Source organism: Rattus norvegicus, chromosome 1, assembly GCF_021556685.1.
Source record: "Rattus norvegicus strain SHRSP/BbbUtx chromosome 1, alternate assembly SHRSP_T2T, whole genome shotgun sequence".
NCBI lineage: Eukaryota > Metazoa > Chordata > Mammalia > Rodentia > Muridae > Rattus > Rattus norvegicus.
Window position 1 is genome coordinate 231,953,915 of NC_141534.1, and position 27,141 is coordinate 231,981,055.

Consider the following 27,141-nt stretch of genomic DNA (forward strand, 5'->3'; position numbering starts at 1 on the left):
AGTGAACGCTCCACGTACAGTCCTCTTTGGAGCAGCACCAGGTCACACCGAGTACTGTGTTGTTGGGCCACTTGGCCTTCAGGACATTCTCAGGGACCTCTCTGATTTCCCCCCCACTGGTTTCCTCTCTTCTCACACTGATCCCTAACGAGCAATCTCAACTGGTCTCAGGTTATCTGCTCCATAGGTAACCATCTTTCCTATCCAGGCCAATGGGCTCTAAGCAGCATCCAGGGGAAAACTGGTATTGGATTTACTTTTCTTTCAACTGTAAACATGTTTTGTTTGCATGGCACACTTTGAGCGGGCCCTGGCTCACACACGATGTAGGCTGTAAGCTTTGAGAGGACTTACCTGCACGCAGCACTCTGTCTCACGACACTTTCTGAAGCCACCTTAGGAGAAAACTAAAGCACAAGTTGCTCATTGTACAGACTGGAGAAACCACGACAGAAGCCGGCGCAAGGGCCATGCCAGAGGGTCAGACGCTCTTAAAATTTTTGACTGAATAGCTGAACATATGTAGGGCAAAACTCTCAGATTCCTAGCAGGAAAGACCCGTGGTAGAAAAGGTTGGCAGAACCTTTGAGGGCCATGCAATACAAAGGAGCTGTTGAAATCGAGACTCACATGGGAGTGGAGCTAACCTAGCAATAAGGGCCCAGACAAACCGAACAAAACAAAAAAGCCTAAGAATAAAGCCAAGATCCTAGACATAAGAGTTAGGAACGGGGGGCCTTAGGAACAGAAGGCAGACCAAAATGGAGCGCCTCTATCAAAGCCTCATGCTTAGTTTTGACATCCAAGATGATGTATATTCTTGATTTTTAGAAAGTCTCAATAATGTGTCACACTTATGACTTCTAAGATAATATTAAAATACTTCAGTATGCGGAATTTAAAAAGTGACTGACAATCAAAGCATGTAGCCAGTGGTAAATAAATGAAAGTCGTTGGCTCTGTTGACGTATTTTGTGTTGCTTTAACAAAGCACTAAAGGCTGAGTACTTTATAAACAACATCACAGCACTTATCTGACTCACAATTCTGGTAGCGAATGGGTCAAAGAACATGGCAAAGACTTTTTAGCTTCTTGGTTTTTGTTTTGTTTTGTTTTGTTTTGTTTGTTTGTTTTTAAGTCAGGGTTTCCTGTGTAGCCCTGGCTGTTCTGGAACTCACTCTGTAGACCAGGGTAGCTTTGAACTCGCAGAGATCCACTTGCCTCTGCGTCTTGAGTGCTGCGATTAAAGGTGTGAGTCAGCACCACCAGACTGGCTTTTTGGCTTCTTAAGAGTCCATTATGGTAAGAACTCAATTCCTCGCAAGGTGGTTCCTTCATGACCTAATTAACTTATACTAAGCCCTCTTCTTAGAGGGTCTGCCACCTCAAACCCACAAAACCAGAGCCAATGCTCTCAGCATATAAACCACGCTATCCATGCCATCCCTTAACTACCTCAGACAGCAATCAACTAGGAATATTATATGAGGGAACACAGAAAAGCCTGCACAGAATAGGCACGATGGAAATGTCAATAGTTATAATCAATGACCAAGTTGACATTTTTAGAATTATAAATTCACTGTCAGAGATTAACGACTTGTGAAAGGTTTAAAAGTACACTGAAGACATTAATCTACAACTCTCTAGAGGACTCACGGATGCAAAGAAAGGCAAACAGGAAACTTGCTGAAGTACAGAGGATACAGCTCACAGTGGATCTCCCAGGATCAGCACTGGAGTGAGTCCCCCAAAAAGGAATAGAAACACTATCAGCAGAAATAACAGGTGGCAGTTTTCTGAGTCTGATATTAATGGTGCCAACAGATCTCAGGAGCTCAGAAAACGCCGCATAGAATAAACATTCACATTGGTGAAATAGTCAAAAGTCTGAAACAAAATCGTAAAAGATAAAAATATTTTTCTCTCATGAGACAGGGTCTTAGGTAGCCCAGACTGGCCTCAAACTCAGCATACAGCAGAGGCTGACTCCAAGCCTTCCTGCCTCCACTTCTTCAGCGCTGGTCCTACAGGAGTCCACTCTGCTCGGCATGTGCTGGCCTGAGGTCACACACTGGTCTCATCTCTTAAGGGCTCTGAAGTAACCAGATTCCTCCTTGCAGCTCCTTGAACACACCAACCCGCCTTCCTTTTGAGGCTTCCCTGCCTGGGTTATCTCTGCCTAGAACATTCTCCTCATGTCTCTTACCCCTCTTTGCACAAATGAGTCTTTCTCTCTTTCCTTTCTTAAATAATAGATTTTTATTTCATGTACATTCATGTTTTACCTGCATGTAATAGGTATGAAGTTGTTGGAGTGTCTGAAACTTGAGTTACAGGCAGTTATGAGCTGCCATGTGGGTGCTAGAAATTGAACCTGGGTCCTCTAGAAGAGCAGCCGTAGATGAGATGGGTCTTAACCCTGAGCAACCTCTCCAGCCCACAAATGGGCTTTCCAAGGGGACGCTTTAAAAATCACTTCTCACTCCTCATCCACTTGAGCCGTACCTCTAGCCCACTGGGCTGACTCCTGATCCTGATTCCCTCACACCTTGACTCATGGAGTGGGGCATACTGCTTACTGTCTGTCTCCATTCATTAACAGATCATCACTACAAGGGCAATTCTAGTTAGATGTGTCAATGTGTGCAAACGCCTAGACTCTACGAGTACAACTGCTACCATGTGATTCCCAGCAATGTAATGTGAAAGTTCTGTTGTAGAATGAAGACGGGCACTCAAATTGACAAAGCTTCCTTGCCAATTAATTGTATTTAATGTAGGAATTTATTTCTTGCTGCCACAGCTTTAAGTGCAATAGATTAGGTGTCACAAAATTGTTTTGTTGTCAGCTGGAATGCTGGCTGCAAATAGCTGGATTTCTGGCGGGCAGTAGCTTGCGGAGACATTTATTTCCCTCACAAGCACTGGGAGGTTGGGGTGGGCCCAGGATTCCCGAGGTCAGCAGCTTCTGACTAGCATCATAGAACTGGGCCGCTGTCTCTGCAGCTCAATGCATTTCCTCACAGTGGCTACAGGTTCTAGTCATGTCTTCTCACAGCACACTGAGGCAGGAAGAGCCGAACTGTTTCTTTTTCTTGGTAATTCTTTCCTAGAATCCCCTCACATGTTACCTCTAGTTGCAAAAGCCTGTGAAGAAGGAAATTCAACAATCAGGTCTGTATCTGGTAAGCATGAAAGAAATTGCTTTTTACTAAATGCAACTATCTTCCGTACCCAACAAACAGAATCAGCTAAGAACTGAGGAAGAAACAAAACAAAACAAAAATCAAACAAAAAAAGAAGTCTATAAGCCAGGGGAAGGAAGCATCACAATGTTCTAGGAACTGGGATTTCTAAAAAGGGTCTGTGAAGTGCATGACTATAGTTAGGGCTTCTGTTATAACCCTGATATATTCAGATGCAATGGTTCTGATTATCTGGTGATTATCAAGGCAGGGCAACTTTCACTATATACCGAATCACTACAATATAATAAAACACATTTCATTTCCATATACTGAACTCCAGGAAAAGAGTGTGTAGGCTAGAAAGGATAAACCTATGATTTTCCAGTGTAGTGTGCCAATCCTGGAACTCTCTATGCAGAGCAGGCTGGCCTCCAACCTGAGACCTGCCTGCCTCTGCCTCCCAAGAGCAACTATTACAGCACATGTCACCACGCCTGCCATTAGAAAGAATAATTCTTAAAGAAACATAAAGAACTAAATATAATAAGGCCCACTTCCCAAAGCAAAACAAAGTAACTACTCTAGGAACTGAAGAGTTAAAGTGTAGGTGTGGTGTGGGCCTCTAGGTGAAGCTCTTCCTTACGCATTTCTCCCAGGGTAAAGAACCAGTAACAGTGAAGCCACCAGCAAGCAGCCTGAGTCCCAGGCAGCCAGTGTACGCTGGTTAACTAACACTTAGGGAAATATAAATAGTAACCAAGGGACACTGCTGCACACATTCAAATTGGCTATTAAGGCTGGATACAGGGAGAATTTGGAGACCTAGACAGAAAAACAAAACATAACAAACAACAACAACAAAAAAGTCCCCCAAAGTTTGCTCTGGAATCTAGTTGAAGCCTTTGCTGGCAGCAGAGCAAGGACTTCTGCACGACCAACTGTTGGAGGCCTCTCTCCTTCCCGGCCACAAAGCTGTCATTTTTCAGGAGTTTCATCAGAACCCCCTTATGTAGCAAGGGCCTGCACTAAACACTTACGCAGTGGTTTCTACTCTACACGACCAGATCATACCGTTCAGGGCAGGGCCACCGCATGGAGAAAGAGAAGAAAAACAGCTGTCTTACTGTAGTGTTTGATTGAGAATACAGACATCGAACAGACATTTGAACCCCTGATCCCTGGTTGGTGGCCATGGTTGGGGAAGTCTGGAAGGTGCACCTTTGTTGGAGGAAGTGTGTCGCTGGAGGTCGGCTATGAGAGTTTAAAGGACAGCTCCCCTTCCAGGTCACTTCCAGCTGCTGTGGCTGCAGGCTGCCATGCTTCACCACCAGGATGGACTTTTACTCCCAGAGCGATAAACCCAAATACTAAGTGCTGTGACCAGGGGATTACACACTTAGGAAACTTGAGATGCAACCATGAGTACGTTTGTATGGCTAATGCCAAGACAGTTACCTGCTTGCTCTCCCGTGTGGGGCTCATGGTATACCCTACTGTCTGTGACTCAAAGCCCACACTCACACTCTTGAGTATGCCTTCTTTTCCTCTGAGCCCCTCTCTTAAGCCTTGAGCTTAAGCCTAAAGTAAAATATCTTAAATAAAATTTCCACTTCTGCTTCACTTTAGATGGGTATTGTGTATATCGGGAAAATCAGTCTCTAAGCTTTTATAACAACAAGACACAGAAAACCATGGCTTCTCATTTATTTCAATGGCTCAGCAAATATATACACCCACATACATGTACATATGAATCATACATACATTAGTAGAACTTAAGGCACAAAGAAAACAGTAAAACATTAAAATTCAGAATCTAGTTAAAGAGAGCCACTTCCTGTAGCTTTGGGGTTTTACACACACGGGCACAGACTTCAACAATCACATGAAGCTAACTGACACTGATTACAGTGAAAGCCTGACAGTAAAGTGACAACTCAGGATGATGGAATCTGGGAAGGATAAGCGGATGGGGAAGAACTTCACAGGGGCTTCTGAGACTGCGAGTGTCTCCACTCCAGTATGAATGCTGGATGTTCCTTTCTAGATAGTAACTATACAGTCTATGCATTTTTCTAAAAATATATTTCCAAACCTGGAAAAGGTTAAAAAAAATGGGATGAAGTATATAAAAACATTTTTGAAGGAAAATCATTACATAAGATTGTGTGTGTGTGTGTGTGTGTGTGTGTGTGTAACGGTTTGCTTGGTAAGATTTAAGGGGACTTTTGCTAAAGAAGTCATACACCGAGGTCAGGCTCCAGAAGTGTCCTCTGAGCTAGTCATCTTAGTTTTCCATGAGAGAGTTCTGATACAACCACCAATTCTTAACACATTAGGTAATATGTTTTTCTAAACAATTTCTATAGGTTTTATACGACATGCCATGGTGTGCCCACACATATTCTGCATATGCAGCTTGTGTTACTGTGAAAACCTGATACTCAAATGTTGTAAGTGACTGACGTTGCTCCTGAGCCAGTTCTGCCTACTGGAACAGCCTTTGCCGACGCCCTCTGCACCTGAGGTGCGGTCAGGCCTGAGTGTCCTCATCCTCGCCCTCTGAGTCAGACTCAGCATCTAAGTCCTCATCACTGTCTTCCTTCCGTTTGCAGCTTCTTCTATGGTTGGAACCTTCACTTTCAGTATTTTCTGAAGGTTCTGGTTCTTTATTAAACCTAAAAGAAAGAAAAAGAAGGAAAGTCGATCATTATTATCTAGGCTTCACTATCTAATAGAGGTGGTTAACATAGCCTTTAGTAGTCTGCTTCCTATCAGGAGCCTCCAGAAAGAAGAGAGAAAAACTCTAAGGGCTAGCTTAAAACTCAAGTCAGCAGATTCTAGCTGCTGTCAGGAGAGTGGACCCCGAGGAGTTAGTAAAGGAAGCCCATTAGGGAGGGTTGCTATGAAGTGAGTGACGAAGATGACTCAAGGCCAGAGCTAATGTTCTTAAATCCATGTCATTTTATACTATAATAGAAAATTTAATAAAACCGTGACCCTTCTCCTGTTCTGTACAAAAGTGCTCGTATTAAACTGTTAGTGCTATGTAAGAGAAAGCCTGTGTATTAATTATAGACACAAATTCCAGTGTGAAAGGCAGTACTCACGGAATAACAATTTCTTCTTCCTTTCCACATTTTGCACAAACTTCAAGTTTGCAGGCACATGGTCTACACATTATGTGGTAAGAGTCCTTTACTGTCTTCTGTAAACATTTAACACTGAAAGAAGAAGGGAGAATTAGATTCTTATATTTTTGGTTGTGAGCCTAGCTTTTAACGGCTGAGCCATCTCTCCAGCCCGGGAGAATTAGATTCTTGATGTAAAGCACTTCTCTTGTTTCTTAGAAGCCTTTTAAGCAATGCCATTCCGAAGTGCTGTACACACAGTACTGCACACACAGTACTGTTCAAGGCGGCACTCTTCAAACTCACTGTTTCCTGGCACCTCTCTTTCTAACAGTTACGTTTACAGACTCGCTTCCTGATTCAGCTTTGCTTCTTTTTTCCCCCTGTAAAGAGTCCAAGCTTCACTTCAAAGTAAATCTTGGAAAAGAACTTCTTAGTCTGCATAGGTGGCAGTGTGGGCCTGTGACTTGGACTTTTCTCCAGTGCAGCTGATACATGTAAAGCTTAGCAAACACAGGGAAAGCACAGTGACGTGCACCTTTAACCCAGCACATGCATGCCCTGCTTATCACTCCCTTCCTCCCCGTTTCTCACAGGGTCTCTCTGAACCTGGAGCTAGGCTGCAGCCAGCAACCCTCAATGACCCTCCTGTCTCTACTCTCATAGAACTGGAGTCAACGGGATCTGTAGGAAAAACAACCATCTTCTCTAATGCGAATGCTAGGATCAGAGCTTGATAGGCTATTTCCCCGATGGTGAAATGAGCCAAGAGATTATATTAATGCCAGGTTTAGCATAGCCCCAAAGATTGAGACCAGGGGAGACACTGCGGGGAGAAGGCAGGGAGAAAAACAGAATGGACAAGGGCAGAGAGAAGAGAGAGAAGAGAAGAGAAGAGAAGAGAAGAGAAGAGAAGAGGAGAGAAGAGGAGAGAAGAGAAGAGGCGAGAGAGAGAGAGAGAGAGAGAGAGAGAGAGAGAGAGAGAGAGAGAGAACACTCAAAATGTCTAGAATATATAATATAGGAAGGAGTTTCTCGGGGAAGGGCCCAGCCCCTGGGCTGGCAAATTCAACTGGGGGCAGGGCAGGGCATACCAGGTAGGAATTGAGGGATGCTGGGAGAACCTGGAGGGCAGGTCTGTTTTGATATATAAAACATATACCTCAGTCCCTCGTCCAGGGTCAGAAAGCAAAGAGTGTTCACGCTTGCACATCAAGTGCTCTTGGCTACTAAGTCATCTGTCCAGCCCCCAAAGCCCACATATTTACTACACACATGTCCTAAACTTACATACAACCCAATACTCTTACCATGACATCTTTAGTCAAGAAAAATGAAAACTACACTCATATAAAACCCTGTCTAAATATTAACGATGGTTTAGCTAACTTTAAAGAGGTAAAATGAAGCATACCCTAAATGTTTTCAGCTGGTCAGTGCATAAAACTCCGCTGTATCCCTTTTGGTGGACGCCCCCTCAGCAGGAGACCCTGGGTCCCACAATGTGGAGTCCCTATGTCTGGCATTCAGGAATGCAGTGCACAGGGAAGGAACACATCAGTGTTTGCCAGCCATTAGCAAGGGTAAGACTGACTCTAAGTTGACAAGAAATTCTTGGGTAATTGCAATTTCTTTATCTTCCTCCCAATGCTGACCTAACAACTTTGTAAGCTAAAACTTCAGCTGTACACTGCAAATTATACAAAGGGCCTCAACTGTGGGACATTAGATTGAAGCAAAACTTAAGATAATAAAAACCTTCAACAGGAGGTAAAAGAAGTTACTAAAACTTTTGTGGTAAACTGTTTGGATATATTTGGATTATATTACGCTAAAAGGCTTTACTAAATTATTCTGTATTTAAAGATCACATCATCAGGACCATGAGGAAAAAGTCCCAATCACTCCAATGGACTATAACATTTTCAGCTTTAATTTCTTAACGTCCTAAAATAATGCTAATCTCTCTTGCTTTAGGTCTCCTGAGAATTCAAGAGAATGAAAGCATTTTCTGTCTCATGCTAAAGGCTCTGGAATCAAGAGATCTTTAAGTGTTTTCTAAGTTGCTAGTGCAGGGTTAAAACTGTATTCACGGGAGCTATCAGTGTTAAGATTCACATGGAAATCTTTAAAATGGCTCCATTATTTTCCGGCCAGGAGCCATCTGCTCCAGCAAAGGTGACTCTAAGAATCACACATCAGCAGAGCGTGTTAAATGCAGATCCCTAGGCTCCATCCATTTTACATAACCAGAATCTTGGGAATGACCCCATGAGTCTGCTAAATTCTTCAATGAATTCTTATGCCCACAAACATTTGAGAACTCTTGATATCCATCATAAAAAAGATCTCCATTCCTAAGTGGGGGTTTCCCTGGCCCTGGTGGAGGTTACAATGACCAATTCTAAGAACAGAATGAAATCTGAACGCTGCTGAAAGCAAGCACCATCTTCCAAAGTGAAGTTCCTTCCCTCAGAACACCAAGTTCTGTCAGGTAATATTCCTGAGTGGACAGGAAAGGGACTCAGTTCTCATGGGTCAGCTACGTCGGTGGCAGACAACGTTCTTCAGTCTTCATTTTGTGTCTCCCAAGGGGGTGTGAGTGTGCCTTTTCTTTCAAAATACGTAAGATAGGCTTTACACACGTCTGAATAAAGGAGAGGAGGTGACCCAAGCTACCAGAGGTCTGTTTTTTTAACAAAAACCCAAACCACTCAGTACAACACTTAGTTTTCAACCTAAACAGGGGAACAGTTGATGTAGCACTTTAATGGGGCAGCCATTTCAATTGCATAAAACCCATAAAGTGATTTTAAATCTTTAAAACTAGCTATGAACCGCTAAGCACTCCAGAGTCCTTTTCCTTATACCTCACATCACTTTGTGGTAAGAAATAACTTGAAATTCATCTAAATATTTCCTTTTTTTCCTTGAAAAAATTTGCTAAATTTATAGTATGTGTGTCAATCCTGTTTCCCTCCTTTTCATATTCTCTCCCTCCTTTACTCCCAACGTGTGTGTGTGTGTGTGTGTGTGTGTGAGAGAGAGAGAGAGAGAGAGAGAGAGAGAGAGAGAGAGAGAACTGCCAGAAAACAAGCACTTAAGCTATTTTGGCTATGTATATGTTACAACTAATCGGTTGAATAGGAAAAGAGAGAGAGAGAGAGAGAGAGAGAGAGAGAGAGAGAGAGAGAGAGAGAGAGAGAGAGAGAGAGAGAACTGCCAGAAAACAAGCACTTAAGCTATTTTGGCTATGTATATATTACAACTAATCGGTTGAATAGGAAAAGTGGTAAATTAAACACAAATTGTTCTTATAAACCCTATTTACTGACAAAGGAATCAGTAACACACATCTTTAAAAATAGAATAGTTTATTTATAATGTGAAACAGAAAAGGAAAAGTAAGTGCTGACTATTTAGGAGCTGAACCAGGAGACTGGGGAGTTTTCAGTCTACCACAGTAAACTCTAGAAAACAGTTTGAAAATGAAGCTGCAGAAAGATGACCAGGAGAAGTAGGACTGGAATGGGAGACTAGCTCAGCTCTGACATCTTCATTACATCATCTTTAAAAGTCTGCAAAAGTCTTTTGAGTTGCACTCTTCTGAATGGGTCCCAAGTTGCTTATTTCCCTGAGCATGAAAAGCCAGTGGCACTGGGACCGAGGACATCTGAATTACACTGTGTTCATGGCTACAAATTCAGTTAAAAATCTCAGGCCTTTTCCTTATCATTCTTTAATAGTTACAGGAACAAACTTCCCTCTGCTGCTTTTGTAGTTCTGCCTCGATTTCCTGGTTATTTTAGTCTAACATGGCCATAATTAGCCCATGCGGTCTTAGCACACAGGATGACTGGGCACCGCGGTAAACAGTGACTGTCAGGGCCTCAGCCTTTGGTATGCAAATGAGGGAAACTTAATACTGGCAGATCTTCACAGTACTTCCTGCAGAGGCAATAGGCAAGCTATGCTGTTTACAATAAGGAGAGTCTAAAGCTGAACTACGGGGTCAGCACCTACTAGATTTTAAAATGCTTTTAAAGGAAACTCTTACACCCTGCTTCCATTCCAAATACCTCATATAGTGGTTACAATTAACTTCCTGGTGTTTCCACTTTACATACCCTAAACCTAACAGACAGGTAAAATACTACCTCCCTTTATTGCAGTAGTAGCCTGGCCTGGAATAATTATTTATTATTGTCATTATTACTACCAGTATTATTTTGAGCTGGGACTCTATACAGCCCTGGCTGTTCAGGAACTTACTCTGTAGACCAGGCTAGCCTCCGTCAGAGCACCTCACTGGTGAGATGCTGGAAATGAGAGGCACAGGCAGAGGCCGAGGAGACAGTCTCACATGCTTTACGGCAAGGGACTCGTGGGGCTCGGCCTTGTAATACTTACATAGTGGTAATGGATGTTTATTTTGATGAAAGAATAAAAATTTAAAAAGTTGATCCAGTACTCAAATCAGAAATGAGTCCATTTTCTGTTCATTATGTATATATCTGAGGTCAACCAAGTCCCCTCCCACTCCCCCCCCCCCCCCCCCCCCCCGAGACAAAAATTTCCCTGTGTAGCCTTTGCTGTCTGGGGACTTGATCTGTAGACAAGGCTGGACTCAATCTTGGAGATCTACCTGCCTCTGCCTCTGCCTCCTGGGCGCCAGGATTAAAGGTGTGCACCGCCACCACCTTACCGTACACGCCTACAGTGGTGGTTGCTGCTGCTTTTTCCTCCTATTTTTCTTCTTCTACTCAGCTGATTAGTGATCCTTTTAAAATTTTTTCTTTATTCATTTTTATTGTATGAATGTTTTGCCTGGATGCATGTCTGTTCGACATGTGTAAGCCTGGTTCCTGTGGAAGTCAGAAGAGGGTACCAGAGCCCTGGAACAGGAGTTACAGGTGGCAACCAAGGTCCTCTGTAAAAGCAGCCAGTGCTCTTAACCTCTGAGCCATCTTCCCAACTGCCCAAATATTATTCATTTCCATGGCTCCCCAAAGTTATGGAATGGCAGGAATAGAAACATGGTGCCTCAGTCATTCCTGCACTGGGAGGCCGAGGCGGCAGAAATGAGGCCGAGGTGTCTAAAGAGCACCATGTCTTCTCAAACAGCAAAACAGAACAAATTAATTTGGAGAAGCTGTAAGACCTGCCCTGTCTGTAAGGGTGGGATGTAGGAAGGTAGGTGGGTGCGCTCCCCTCACCTTCCCTTCTTTCCCAGGTCACTCTTCACAAGGTTTTCTGCAAACATCACACATGTCACTGCCCAGTCATGACTCAGAACCTCTTTTCTTGATTTTCTTGTTTTATTCTACTGCAGTTTTGTCCTATATGCCCAGGTCTCCCCCTTTACTAATAACTACCACTTATGTTTGGGAAAAGCCCGTACACCCATATATCCAGAGAGTAAATTCTGTAGGTTTTCTGCACCAGATAAATAAGCCAATTCAAGTTGAATTCAAAGTAAAAAAGGCAGGTTTATTTGAGACTGGGCCACCAGGCAAGTTCACCAGCTTCAGGGGACACGAAAGGAAGAAGTTGAGAGTAGACTATGCCAGGGGAGTTCTTTATAAATTGTGGGCAAAGGGAAACGATGTGTGTGTGTGTGTGTGTGTGTGTGTGTGTGTGTGTGTGTGTGTGTGTGTGTGTGTGTGTCGGGGTGGTTGATGACTTTGGATGATGGGGAATGGGACAGCTGTTAGGAATGCAGGACTGGGCTTTTTGGCAACTTTTCTGTTGGTGGTGGGGCGTTCTGAGTGAGTGGGGTTGAAGAGGGAGGAGGAATGGAATTTGCTGTGGGGTAGGAGGACAAGCCTGGGACTCCAACCGAACAAGTTCCTTGCTAGCAAATACTCTTCCTATCTTTTTTTTGTTTTTATCATAGTGACTTGTATATTAAAGGTGCTATCTAAAATAATTGAGCCACAATTCTTGTCCAGCAATGGCCAAATGAGCCTCATTTCCACGGTCGAAAGTCTCTTATTCTCCCATTGCGCATGTGCTATACCCCACTATAAAAGTGCCTCCTCTTTGCTCCCTCTCTCCCTTCCCACCCTCTCCCTCAGAGCCAGCCTTGGCATATGCCCCTCTCCCGATAGACCCCTTGAGTGATATCTGTTGCATGGTGTGACTTCATGGTGTCTACTGCTTAAATAAGAACAATATTCAGTGTTCCTAATAAAACAATTATAGTAAATTGTCTTTTAAATCTAGTTCAGTCTCTTGGTTCTTATAGTTTAAAAAAATGTTCACAAAGACATGGTTTTTTAGTAGGTGTATTTTCATCCTATAACATGTTTATTTTAGTTTATTTAAGATACAGGAATTGTTCAAGATATGATAAATAGTCATGTTAAAGCTTAACAGTCTGACAGTAAAATAGAGCCAGGAATGAGTGACTACGAGAAAAAGCCTGGAACCTAATTCTGAGTGTGTTCTTTGCTTGCCATAGGGTCAGATGCCCAGATGTTTTTACTGCCACCTCTTCAGGTTCACCCTTTAAGGGGTGGTATAGGTAATTATGTAATAGAGGCTTTCTTCCTTTAAGACAGGGACTCTCATAGCCCAAGCTGGCCTCAAACTCACAGTATAGCCAAGAACAACAACATTTAACTCCTGATTTACAACAACCTTTAATTCTTGATTCTCCTGTCTTTACTTCCCAAGTACCTCGGTTTTAAGTGTCACCAACACCCACTGCTATGACAGCTTTGAAAGGATATTAAGTTTAATGTAAGGATCTTAATTATCTACTTGCTGAAAAAAATAGGCAGATTCATCTAGATGTTAGCTCCATGATCTATGTACTGGAAAGTTTCTGAGAGGAGGGAAACGCAATTAAGAAAATGCCTCTATAGAATCAGGCTGTAGGCAAACCTGGAGCACATTTTTAAAATTAATGAATAATGGGGGAGGACATTGTGGTTGGTACCATCCCTGAGCTGGTGGTTCTGAGTTCTATAAGTAAGCAGGCTGGACAAGCCATGAGGAGCAAGCCAGTAAGCAGCATCCTGCATGGCTTTTGCACTGGCTCCTGCCTAAACTGACTCCCTCCAGTGATGGGCTGTGATGAGGAAGCTTAAGCTGACTAAACCCTTTCCTCTTGGGTTTCAGAGCGTGGTGTTTCATCACAGCAACAGCCAACTGATTAAGACAACCTCTCTAGGCAAGCCTGCTCTAAATAGTTAAGATCTTTTCATTTATCTTTTTCCGGTTTCTCCAAACTGTCAGCTTCCTGACAAGTCTCTATAAAGAATGCTTGAAATAATTCTTATGAATTATACCACAACAGAAAATAATTTCTCATCTTAGAAGAGACATCATTCTCCAAGCCTAAATAGTAAACACATTTTGAAAATATGAGAAATGGGAAGTGTTCTATAATAACAAAGCAGTTTCTAATCCCAAAAGATGATGGACAGAGTCATCCTCAGTCTCCTTAAGTCCTATTGTACTGGGGGTGTGGTGGTGAAGGAAGCACCCAGTTGCAGGGTAAACTCACCGGTTTACAGTACATCACTACCATGCGTATGAGGGATGGAGGAACAAGAAGGAGATGGAAAAGCCTACAGTTCAGGCTTTACTAACTTTAGACTCTAGATTCTTAGCTCCCTGCTTCAGAGTATTAGCTTCTGTTCCAGAGGACTTGAGCTTGGTTCCCAGCATACTCATGAAGTGGCTTACAACCGCTTGTAACTCTAGTTACCACCTCTGGCTTCTGTGGAGACATGCTGATGCACACGCCTAAAGATAATTAAAAACCCCTTCAATGAAAGCGCAATTATTAAACACTTCTCATGCTGCATTTCAGAATGATTCTTCACCCTAAGTATGTGTGTGGTAGGTAACCAAAATTTCACTGGACTAGCAGGGATGTGCTTAAAAACGGGTTTACTTTTTGTTAATGCATTTGTTTTGGTAACATTCAGGAACATCACTTAAGGTTTACACTGGAAAATTTAGTTAAACTATAATTTATACATAAACATGCCAATCTTTCTCTGAGTCAATACATTTTGTGATATGTAGTGAATATATATTGTCTTCTCACTTTAGTCTAAGGCCCTAATGTAAAAATTGAAAATTACAGTTGAAGCATGCTGAGACAGGAAGGGGTTTGACAATTATAAACCAGACAAACAACCCAAGTGCTATATTTAATTAGCAAAAATAAAAACAATCTATAGGAAGACAGCTATTAGGCCACAAGCATATACAGATCCAGTTTTTACCACTTGAATTCTGGACTTTGGAGTTATATGGAGAACAAGGGGTAGTCTGTACTCATCAGGGGTACACATCAGTCATCCAGCTCTAAGACTGGAAGGGAAGCTGGGTGGTAGTGGTGTGCCTTTAAGGGACAAAGGCAGGCAGATCTCTGAGTTTGAGGCCAGTCTGGTGTTCAGGGTGAGTTCCAGGACAGCCAGGGCCGCATAGAGAAACCCTGTTTTGAAAAAAACAAAACAAAAAAGGGGAAAACATGGAGTCTATCATGAAACTTACCTATCTGCATTGTAGTTACAATGTCAGAAAGTCTGGTATTGTAATAGTGTCTGTTCAGCCAACACATATAATTAGTGAATGCCAGGCTGGTGCTGAGTGTAGTCTCGGAGCCCGACTAGCATGGCACCGGCACTAATTTCCGTGTTCTATGGAAACCAATGACTTGTTAACTCTGAAAAATGTGGGCAGTGGTACTCCTTCCTGTTTGTCTTCTTTTGTGGTTTTGGATCAGGCTGTTCCTGAACTCCTGGCCTCAAGCTATCCTCTTTCCCAATTAACTGGGAAGACAGGCTCACACTACCACATTCAGAACCAGGGTATTATTAAGAAATTCAGAATTACAGAACTCGTGTGTGAACTCAATTTCCCTGAAAAAGCCACCTACACTGAAGATTCTATAGACCAGACTGGTGACTCATTAGAACTTCTAGGGTTGTGGAGAGTTTGAGGTTTAACAGCCAGCCAAAGTTACCTGAAGATACCTATCAACAGCCACTGCTACCCACGTGTGTCTGACAGTCCTTCGACTTTTAGGTAAAACCTTTGGGATGTATTAACTTGCTTGACCCCAGCTAGCAGGAGACCTTCAGAAGGTACCTCTGCCCATTTAAGGCAGCTGCCTACCCTCAGTCCTCACCAGTGTATTCCCAAGTATCTTGGTTCTTTCTTTTGTTCTGTAACCATAAAGTTATTGTAAATACTTCCATGAGGGAGAACATGTCATTCAGGGAAATCTGAGTCTGTATCCCACGGTCACAGTCACTCACATTTAGCTGAAAAGAAAACAGCCCCCCCCCCCCAAAACCAAAACTATCTCTTATTCCTGTTGGAGTAAGAGCTACGTTCTGCAACAATATCCTTTTCAAAACCAGATGGATGACTGAGGCTGTGGGAGAAGGATCATGTATTTAAGGGCAGTCTCAGGATATCAGGAATTCCAAGCTAGCTTGGGCTACACAGCAAGATCCTATTTCAGGAAAACAAAAACTAACTAATTCACAATTCAGAAGAAACAAAGGGATTATTACAGTTTTTAAAGATTACAGTTAAGCTTCTGCCTACCAGGTCACAAAGGAAGAGCCCCTAGAGTGTTACCTACTTCTGTGATCCTAAAACCTGGGATGGGGATTGGGAGGATATGAGGGGCTCACAGCAAGCCTGTCTCAAAAACACAAAAGAAAAAGGGATGATGCAGGCCCCATGAATGGGGACACAGCACATGGTGGCATGAGGTTCTTCTTAGCAGCCACTCATACCCTCTCTCAGTGTCTTCCAAACATGACCTGCTTTGGTTTCTCCTGACTTCGATCCCCCACCACCCCCTACTCCACACTGTAGTAAACAGACCAAACAAGCCAACCTTCCTTACTGGACCCCCTGAAACATTTAAGAGAGCTAACCTTATTCTTTTCCCTTTTCATGTAGTGTGGGCCGGATGATAAGTTGTGAGCACCGTGTGCATGCAGGAGCCCAAGAGCCACAGAAGTTCTCAGATCCCAAGGCATCCAGGATCACAGGCAGAATAAGCCATCCTATGAATGCTGGGAATGGAACCAGGCCCTTTGCAAGAGCAGTGAGGACTCTTAACCACAGGGCAGCTTCTCCAGCTCCTTTTAATTTGTTAAATCACAGGTTTATTTATCTCTGGGCCAATGGAGATGTCTGAGAACAGGTGAGACAAGGAGCAACGATAACTTTAAAAGGAATAGTAAAGTTTATTTAATGGAATTAAAGTGAAGTGTAAGGGAAAGATCTTATAAAATAATTGGTCTAAAGGGTGTCAAGTAATTTTGACACCTTTTAAACGTCCATTAATGGTTAAAAGATTTTTGTCCCTTTCTCAAGCAGGGCAAGAAGGCCAGAAATGAAATGAATTCACTCTCTATTTTTTTAAATGCTTTAGGTCAGAGAGATTATGTTTAACTAAAGACAAAGTAAAGCACAGGGAGTTTAGATTCAAATGCAAATTCAACTAATCCCAGGGCTCTGTTTTCCTGTTCACTCACAGTACAGTATTAATCATCCCACAATCTTGTTTACTGAAAAGGTTTATCTGAAACTGTGAACCACATGCCACTGGTTTAACATATTCTGCTTAGAATCACCCTGTGTGTTTCTTTTTAAGGATATACATTTAAAGAAAGACAAGTAACTTTTATTTTTAGGTTCTTGAATGCCTTTGTTTCAGGTAACCAAGCAACGTTCTTTAAAAATCAAAAAAGTTTAAAATTACTTAATTATAGAACACCTGTGTACATGCTCATGGGACGTCACAGAACCCATGTGGAGGCCTGAGCTGTCTTACCACCCACCAAGCAATCTTTCTCTGCCATCAGGTTACACATGTAGTAAAGCAAATACCCACGGTTATATTAGAATCCCTGAGCTACTCTCTTTCTCTTTCCATCCATTAAAAAGATCATCAGTAATAATGAATTAGCCCATGCTTAACTTTACCCTAGCGCTAGAGAAGAAGCTGGTACAGAATGGCATCCAGCCACAGAAGTACACATAATGATAGCTCTTAACTTTCTTTCTTTCTTTCTTTTTAATTTAATTTATTTTATTTTATGAGTACAGACTGTCGCTGTCTTCAGACACACCAGAAGAGGGCATCAGATCTCATTACAGATGGATGTGAATTACCATGTGATGCTGGGATTTGAACTCAGGATCTCTGGAAGAGCAGTCAGTGCCCTTAATCGCTGAGCCATCTCTCTAGCCCGGCTCTTAACTTTCTAAGGAGTGTCCATGGTGGCTCTTTGTCTCCCAAGGGGCATAAGGGAATGGCTGGGAACTGCTGACATTGCTATGACTTGGGAGAGAAGGGAGATTACTGACAAATAATAAGTAGGAAGAGGCCAGGAATATTGTGACACATCTTACAGTACATGGGACAGGCTAGTACAGAGGGAAACACTTGCCTAATATGTCCACTGTCTGGGTCAGGAAATACTATTCTATTCATTTATTTATAGAAGTATTTTGTTTTCCCTTTCAGTGCAGTATTCAGGGAATTAAGATACATCCTTTACTGAGATCTAGTTTGTGTTAGATGATTCTGTCCTACTTCGGCTAGAGTGCCAACCATTTTAAGGTCCATAAAGCTAAGATAGGACATGAGGATATACTCAGCATGTTTTCAAACTTATTTATGATGGGTCAATTAGGTGTAACCTGTGTTGAGGTTTATCTGTATAATTGAACAAAGGATAATTTTTTAGCTGATTAGCTTCAATGAAGTGTTTAATGCTTTACCATCAGCATCAACAGATTAAAATTCCTTACAATGTATTTTAATACACAGTATCAATACACAGTAAAACAAAGCAAATACAGGTGAAGTATAGAAAGATATTGTGTAAATTTGGTTTTGTCATGGAATATCTTGGTTTCTCCATCAATGTTAATTGAGAGTTTTGCTGGATACAGTAACCTGGGCTGGCATTTGTGTTCTCTTAGGGTCTGTATGACATCAGTCCAGGATCTTCTGGCCTTCATAGTTTCTGGCGAAAAGTCTGGTGTGATTCTGATAGGTCTGCCTTTATATGTTACTTGACCTTTTTCCCTTACTGCTTTTAATATTCTTTCTTTATGTTTGTGCGTTTGGTGTTTTGACAATTATGTGACGGGAGGTGTTTCTTTTCTGTTCCAATCTATTTGGAGTTCTGTAGGCTTCTTATATGTCTATGGGTATCTCTTTTTTTTTTAGGTTAGGGAAGTTTTCTTCTATGATTTTGTTGAAGATATTTACTGGTCCTTTGAGCTGGGAGTCTTCACTCTCTTCTATACCTATTATCCTTAGGTTTGATCTTCTCATTGAGTCCTGGATTTCCTGTATGTTTTGGACCAGTAGCTTTTTCCGCTTTACATTATCTGTGACAGTTGAGTCAATGATTTCTATGGAATCTTCTGCTCCCGAGATTCTCTTCCATCTCTTGTATTCTGTTGGTGAAGCTTGTATCTACAGCTCCTTGTCTCTTCTTTTGGTTTTCTATATCCAGGGTTGTTTCCATGTGTTCTTTCTTGATTGGTTCTATTTCCATTTTTAATTCCTTCAACGGTTTGATTGTGTTTTCCTGGAATTCTTTCAGGGATTTTTGTGTCTCCTCTCTATGGGCTTCTACTTGTTTATTTATGTTTTCCTGGAATTCTTTCAGGCATTTTTGCGATTCCTTTCTGTAGGCTTCTACTTGTTTATTAATGTTTTCCTGTGTTTCTCTAAGGGAGTTCTTCACGTCTTTCTTGAAGTCCTCCAGCATCATGATCAAATATGATTTTGAAACTAGATCTTGCTTTTCTGGTGTGTTTGGATATTCCATGTTTGTTTTGGTGGGAGAATTGGGGTCCGATGATGCCATGTAGTCTTGGTTTCTGTTGCTTGGGTTCCTGCGCTTGCCTCTCGCCATCAGATTATCTCTAGTGTTACTTTTTTCTGCTATTTCTGACAGTGGCTAGACTGTCCTATAAGCCTGTGTGTCAGGAGTGCTGTAGACCTGTTTTCCTCTCTTTCAGTCAGTTATGGGGACAGAGTGTTCTGCTTTCGGGCGTGTAGTTTTTCCTCTCTACAGGTCTTCAGCTGTTCCTGTGGGCCTGTGTCTTGAGTTCACCAGGCAGGCCACTTGCAGCAGAAAAGTTGGTCTTACCTGCGGTCCCGAGGCTCAAGTTCACTCGTGGGGTGCTGCCCACGGGCTCTCTGCAGCGGCAGCAACCAGGAAGATCTGCGCCGCCCCTTCTCAAGAATTGGTATAATTCTTAAATCTGTGTATAGTGTATAGTGTACATGGTAACAATCCCAGCATTTTGGAGTTTGAAGTGGGATAGTCATTACTTGGAGGATGATCTAGGTCACGCCAGCTCAAAAAATTTTTTTTCATAAACACAAGCTACAGTAAATACTGCTACCTATTCAGTGGAAAATAGGACTTTACAATAACTAGGTTTTTTCCAATCTTCCTCAACTTACCTATTGCTATACAAATGGTAGAAAATCATGGGACAAAGAATGATAAATCTACTTTTTCATCTGCCTGCTTTGATAAACTAAGACTCAGCATACAAAATGGGATTCTACACTAGAGAAAGGGGCTTCTGATTTTTCTTTCATGCTTATCTGAACACAGCTTTGAGAGTCAGACAATGGGCACTATAATGTTTATATCACTGAAGGAACTTAAGAAACTTAACTCACCATTTCTTAGGCTTTGACAGTGGTTTGTATTTGCTGTATTTTACACGCCATTCAAGAACTTCTTTGCAACGCTGACATACTCCATCATGAAGTTTTGCATTAATTTTCTAAAAGCAAATATAAATAAATTAACAATCTCACCCATAAGTCAATATGGCAAACCGATAAAAAGGTTCATGGGAATATCATAAAAATATCCTTGGATGAGCAAGGTGACTCAGCAGTACAGGTGCTTGCCACTAGGCCTGAGGCCCTGAGTCTAATTCCCTGGACCTACGTGGTAGAAGGAAAGAACAAACGCATAAAGGTTGTCTTCTGATCTCCAAATCCACGCTGTGCAACACACACCCACACACGCATACAAAATAAATAAAAACAATTCACATGTTAAATGCAATGACTTAACGTTTTTCTATCTAAGATTCCACGATACAGTATTTATTTTATGACACTACTCAATTTGGTTCTTTACAAAGGCAATAGTTTCTAGCCTGCCAACAGGTTAAAGAGTTTCCAAGACGACTCTGAGAAAGCCTTCTTCACTGGCCCTGATGTACTGATCAAGACTAATACTAGATAATTAAGACACATGAATTTTAATGTTTGTAAACCAGACCTAAATAAAAATGTAATAATAGAAAAGAAACACACTATTCAACAATTCAAATTCTACCAATGCCTCTGAATTAAAGTGGAAATTTGTAATTATCAGTTATTTGGGATAGCAGTAACTGAAAGTTAAGATGTGCTAGCAAGAAGCAAGCAGGGAACTAAGGGCATTTCCTTTCTGTGTTTCTATGAAAGCAAAATGTTGCACAATGGTTCCATGGAAGCCTAGTCTCAACCTAACAAAGCCCCCCAGTTCACTTGCCTCATGAAAATATAGCAGGAACGCAAACACAGACAGCCAGTGAACAAGGGACTTCACTAGCTGTCCCACAGGAAGAAAACATTTACATGTTATTCTCAAAACACATTTGTATAAACAGGCAAGAGTTTAAATGGATCCTAGGTCCCCTGTAATGTGTCATATGACAAGCTCACATGTTATAGGAGTAAGGTTTTGAGAATCCTATCATTTCTTTTGATAAAAGAGGAAGGCTGGCATTTGCCTACTGTTAGAAAGTATATTTGCCACTGTAAAGGACATTTATCACATTTATTATGGTCTTTGGATGGCCATTTGATAATGAGTTACAAACATAGTATGTAGACTAGGTTATCTGAAGCAAACAACTGAAAAGACCCCTGCTAGCCATAAAAGCTGACAAACATGTATTCTAAGAATATATTTCAAGGCCCACAAAATATGTTTCAGCTGAACTCCAGTATAGGGTATATTCTGACATTTATGAGTTATATATGGGTTTACTGTTGTCTTTCTGACGTGGTGATGGCCAGTCTTAGCATGCCTCTGTGTTCATTGTCACTATGCTATACTATAGAGAAAGGAGCTCCAATCCCACACCAAACTTCTCTTCCTCTGCACCTCGGCACTTAGATGCCATGTACTAAGGGATCACAGGGACTGCTAAGAAACACAGGCTTCAAATTCATAATTCATCAACTGTCTTCTATCATCTGTTCATCAACTTGTACTTGCCACTTAAAAATTATAAGAATAAGTCAATGGCTTTGAACCAAAGTTACAAAGTAAAACAAACTTTCTAACTAGTAAAAATTCTTACAATGCAGGGAATTCCATTACCTGCATTGTAGTACACTAACATGCATTGTTTGCCAACCAGGAAGTATTAGTTGGTTTCTTGTTTGTTTCTCTATACAATTTCTGACCAGGTCATCTTGATTTATAAGCTTGCATAGTTCAGAAACTAGTTTCCTTAGGGAGGACCAACTGTAGAACAAAGCAGGTCTTTGTGGTAACTTGTTCTGTAAGTGATCAGTGAAGCACTATAAATGGTAATCTTGTACAGGGCTCATACAAACAAATGGAACTCCTACAAAACTAACTTGATTTTTATGTACTAAGAAATGAATGAGGATGACAACAAAGAGTATGTTCACTTAAAAATACATACATACGGAAAGGGGCAATTCCAGAGAGGTGAGCCCAGACAGCCAGATCCTACTTCGAGGAATTCTTCCAGGTTGGCAAAGGAGCTGGTGATCTTGCCTTATATACTCCTATTTACATCAAATCCTCCTTCCCCAAATCATTTTAGAACACCCCTCAAGGTAGGAAATCACAGATTACTGTGAAGATACAAATGAAAACTTGGTTTGTAAAAAAGATCCATCAGTTCAACAGGTTCCTTTCCTGATCTCCTGTTTACTTGGTTTTTTGTTTTGTTTTGTTTTTTTGAGACACAAGTGGTTTTGGCTGGTTTGGAACTTAAGTGTGTAGCCCAGGTTAACCTAAAACTAGCAATCCCGCCCGATTGCAACGTCTAAGTGTTGTGTTTTATGAGACGCAGTATAATGTGGTGGGAGGGAGCACCTTAGCAGGCTGGTCAAGTAGTATACAGACGGACAGTTTTATTGGCAGAAAGTAAAGGGGACCTAGAAAAGGGGTACAGGCAGAAAAATGGGACAGAGAAGGATGGAAAGAGACAGAAGAGAAGTAGAGAGGAAGAGGCAGGCCTGGAACTAGGGGTGGGGGTGGGGAGAGAAGCAAAGCAGTCCTTACCGCCAAGTTGGCTAGCAGCTGCGGGTGGCCATGCGGTTGCTAGGTAGCTGTTGGGTGGAGCCTAGAAGAACTGCCAACACAGGGCTTGCATAGGGATCACAGGATACCCCAGCACATACAACTTTCAGACTGCTAAAAGACAAAAACTCTACCTAACTTAGGAATGACCTGGTGAACCAGATACAGACAAACAAAATGAATACTTCTTAAAGAACAGAATAAATTTAACACATCAACAAATATTCCTAATAGAATATAGAGAATGGTTTAATGCCTTTGCTTATCAATCCATACCAGCATAAATTAGTGTTATTATTCCAGCTATGAAGATTCTATTGCTATACAGCAAATATTCCAAAATGGAATACCACAATCACAAATAGGAAGTGGGTGAGAGTTCAGAGTCTCTGGAAGGTAGCAAGAGCAAACTGACTTTAACTGGGTCAACTTCATAGAAGCATTTAATGAGCTACAAAGTGTCACTTAGCAAGAAAGAAGGCACAAGTCAGGAGAGTAAAGGAATCTAAAATAACTCTCATTTTTCCAAAGGAATTTCGGTATGAGGCAATTCTTTCAGCAACGCTGAATCCAAAACAACTGTACATGTTATATTTCATTTCTCTCAAATAGAAAAAAACTTAAAAGAAAAATGTCTAATCCAACTGCTGCCAACAGGGACCACCAGATCAGCCTGGCTCTTTACCCTGCAATCTCGCTACATAAGGAATTTTACTGTGAGATAGCTGTATTACTGCTATTCTGAAAACAGGAACTTTTTACGTTAATTATAGTTCATGTGCTCTCTCTCTCTCCTCATATACACACAAAGAGAGAGGGGAGAGAGGCAGAGAAAGAGAAAAAGAGAGGACAGAGAGAGAGAGAGAGAGAGAGAGAGAGAGAGGGGGGGGGGTTTGAATACGTATGGCCCATGTACACTCATGTGTGGGAATGCTTGGCTAGTAGGGAGTGGCACTATTAGGAGGTGTGACCTTGTTGGAGTAGGTATGACCTTGTTAGAGGAAGTGTGTCACTGTGGTGGTAGGCTTTGAGATCTCAAATGCTCCAGCTATATCCAGTGTGGACCACAGTTTTCTGCCTATGGCTCAAGATGCAGACCTCTCAGCTCTTTCTCCAGCACCATGACTATCTACATGCTGCCACGCTTCTCCCCATGGTAATGATAATGAACTAAAAGCCTCTGAAATGGCAAGCCAGCCCCAATCAAATGTTTTCCTTTATAAGAGTTGCTGTGGTCATGGTGTGTCTTCACACCAGTAAAACCCTAAAACAAAGAGGGAAAGAAATGTTCTTGCTCTAGTATATAGGGAGCAAAATCCCAAGTAAATGTGTGATATTCACAGAGGCATGGCCTCAGGCCCATTTGGCAGGGCCTTCTCCCTGGGCTGAGGGTGAAGCATGAAAAAGCCTTCCTCTGGTACAAGTGTGGATGCTGACACTTTGGAGAGAATGTCAGCCTCCCTTCCAAACCCTGCATGCTTATGCCCCCAAGATGGCTCCCACTGCAGAAACTGCTCCTACAGAGTTAATATCTAAGTCTTGTCTCCTTAATCCCTGACTCCTTGTTCAACAATATATACTAAACACACTGAGCTCCCAGGGCACTATGGCTTCTTCAGCAGAGAGCCTCGACCACCCAATCCCAGCTTTCTTTCTCTTTGTCCATTTCTGTCTTTTCTTTACTCCCTTGCTATTCTAGTCAGGCCCAAGTCCCTGGAGGCCATGCAGACTCAGCCCTGGTAGCTCAGTCCTAGTCTTCAATTCCCAATCCTCTTGTCTCAGCCTTAAGTTTTAGAAAGTTACTCAAAACTCGACTAGAGGACAAATACCTCACAAGGACTTACATAACAATTATAATGTGGAACTATGTCACTAGGCTTAAAATGTGCATGTGAAGCCAGTGAACTTTACCCCCAGCACTGTAATATTTTACATTTCTTTCCGATTACCATAGAACATGAAGTCTCTCACAAAATAAATACAGCCAAACAAACGAACAAACAAAGAAAAAAACCCAACAACAACCAGTGGGAGAAGCAGGATGCCACGGTATCTCCATGTTGGTTAGCAATGGGTGAGCAGGGAGAAGCCCAGTACCAGGAGCACAGCTGGAGTAGACCTGCTGGAGATGGGCCACAGGCGAGAGCTGAGCGTTCCCACAGTTAGTGAACTGGAACTCCTTGTAATAAGCGAAGTCCAGTTTCTCAGAAGCAGTATGCCTATTCTTGTTGCTAAAACCTAGTCATCTTTCCCCAAAAGCTTATAGAGTGATTCAGTAAGCAAAACTTCGAAGAATCCTACCATACAAAGTGTTTCAGAGAAATGTGTTCTCTCCCAGTGTTGAATGGAAACCCAAGTTATTCTGCTCAAACAGACTCTAATACAACAGGCTCTACAAAGGTATTCTTTACATGCAGACCCCTGAGGATAATAGGTCTGTCAGAAAGCCCTGCACATCACGAGATGTACATCTTCAAGGTCATGTTGAACAAATATGATTATCATCAACTGGGCCCATCTATCATGAAAAACGTCAAATCTGCACAAAAGTTAAAACAATACTATTTGGTGTGGTGGTTCATGCCAGTGATCTGACATCTGAGACATGGAGGCACAAAAATGGCCACGAGTACAAGGACGGTTAGACTACAATTTGAGATGGTCTAAAAAATAAATGTGCATACATGTATGCAGATTCATATGCACAACGGCTAAAGACAACCACAGAGTTTGCCCTTTCTCTTTTCATGTGTGTATACACTTAAAGTAAGCTCCCGGCATGAACGCATTTCCTCTCTTGCTGCTCATCCTAAGAAACAAGGCTGCACTTCCAGGTGCTGTTACCGTACTAATAATCAGGAAAACCAGCTTCCTAACACTGTGAATATGGACAACCTATATGCCATTCCCTCCACTGCTCCCAGCCTTTGAGGGTTTGTCTGACACCTTCCTCCCATGGCAGTTTACATCCCGCCCTCCCAGGAACACTAACATTAACGCTAACCTGTGTGTTTTCCAGGGTAGAGCACAATGGAATGATGCAGCCACCTGAGGGGCTTCCTTGCCTTTCCTGCTGGACCGTAGCTTCCTCATCACTGAAGGACACCTGAAGCTTTGTGCCATTTGGGTGTTAACAGACACCTTCCTGTAAGGTTTTATTCTGACACCGTTTAATTTGGTTGGCCTTGGACCTCCAGGTTTTCCCAGGTTTTCCAAGTGCCTTTCAGAACTTAAAACTGTAAAATCTGCTTCATCTGAAAGAGTGCAGAGCTCTCACTGTGGCTTGAAATTGCATTTCTCTAACACCACAGCCCAAGCATCATCTTTTCTGCAATGCATCCTTTTGTAGAAGCAACTGTCTAAAGTCCGTTGCCCATTTTTCTTATTAGACTGTCCATTTTCTGTACTTCTTGATATCAGCCTTTGTCAGATAGATATTTGACCACATTTTCCACAGCCTGTGCTTTTATCTTTACGACTCCCATTTCTTAAAAGCAGACCTTTTAACAATTTCAATAAGAACAAGCCATCGAGTCTGTGTCTTATGAACTATACTTTCTGTCTAAAATCTAAGGAATTTTTGTTGGAGAATGACAAAAGCTTCCACTGTTCTCTTCCAGAAGCTCAGGGACTTAACGTTAAGTCTATGACTCCCTGTGAGTTAACTCTGTACACAGCACAGGATGTCCGATGCTCCAGCCCCACTGAACTGCCTCTGTATTTGCATTTCAAAATTAAGTACACGTTGGCCTGTCTCTATACCCAACCCACACTGTCAACATATATGTGACCATTCTTTCTCCAGTACCTCGTCATGATTATGGCAGCTTGACAGCAAGTGGTAAACTCAGTACTCTGGGCTCTCCGATTTTGTTCTTTGTCAAAATAATTGGACTATTACAATTTCTTTTACATTTTTATTTACATTTGTCAATCTATTCATTATTATTTGAGTAACACAAAAAGTCTACTGTGCTTTCGATTAGGTTCACACTGAAAATATAAGTCGATTTGGGAAAAAATTGGCATCTTAATAATATTCAATTCTTCTAAAACATTTTCTTCTCTTACATTCATTTATTTATTTTGTGTGAGGAGTAAGGGCAGGACGGGTACACACCATGGCACACATGTGGAGACGAGAGGACAAGTTTTAGGATTCATTTTCTTTTCAGTCACCACGTGAGTCCCAGGGACTCAGGGTACTCTACCTGCTGAGCCATTTCAGCAGCCCAGTACTGGATTTTGTAATCACAAATGCTGTGTACCCAGAATAAACCGCAGTTCATTATAATTCATTGGCTTCACCACGGGAGATTTTTGTTATGTTGTAGGGATTATCCAAAGTTAAATAAGTTTTCATTTAATAGTAGTCTTGCCTGGTTTTGATATTTAGCTTAAGCTACTAGGGAATTCATATATAATTGTAAATGGTGTTTAATAAACTT

At 41.8% G+C, this 27,141-nt stretch overlaps 1 protein-coding gene across 8 annotated transcripts in view; it reads right to left on the reverse strand.

Annotated features, from left to right (window-relative positions):
- Positions 1-2,769: 2,769 nt before the first annotated feature.
- The window catches only part of C1h9orf85 (similar to human chromosome 9 open reading frame 85), a 62,178-nt gene continuing 37,806 nt past the window's right edge, over positions 2,770-27,141 (reverse strand). For 2 of the 8 annotated variants that reach the window (XR_015631813.1, XM_087574994.1), the window contains exons 2-3: positions 6,303-6,416; positions 4,881-5,870 (exon numbers count right to left, since the gene is read on the reverse strand). Coding sequence is in view for 7 of the 8 variants with exons in the window: in XM_087574994.1 (XP_087431120.1) it covers positions 5,726-5,870; positions 6,303-6,416 (259 nt within the window). In the remaining variant the exon portion in view is untranslated. 8 annotated transcript variants of the gene reach the window in all.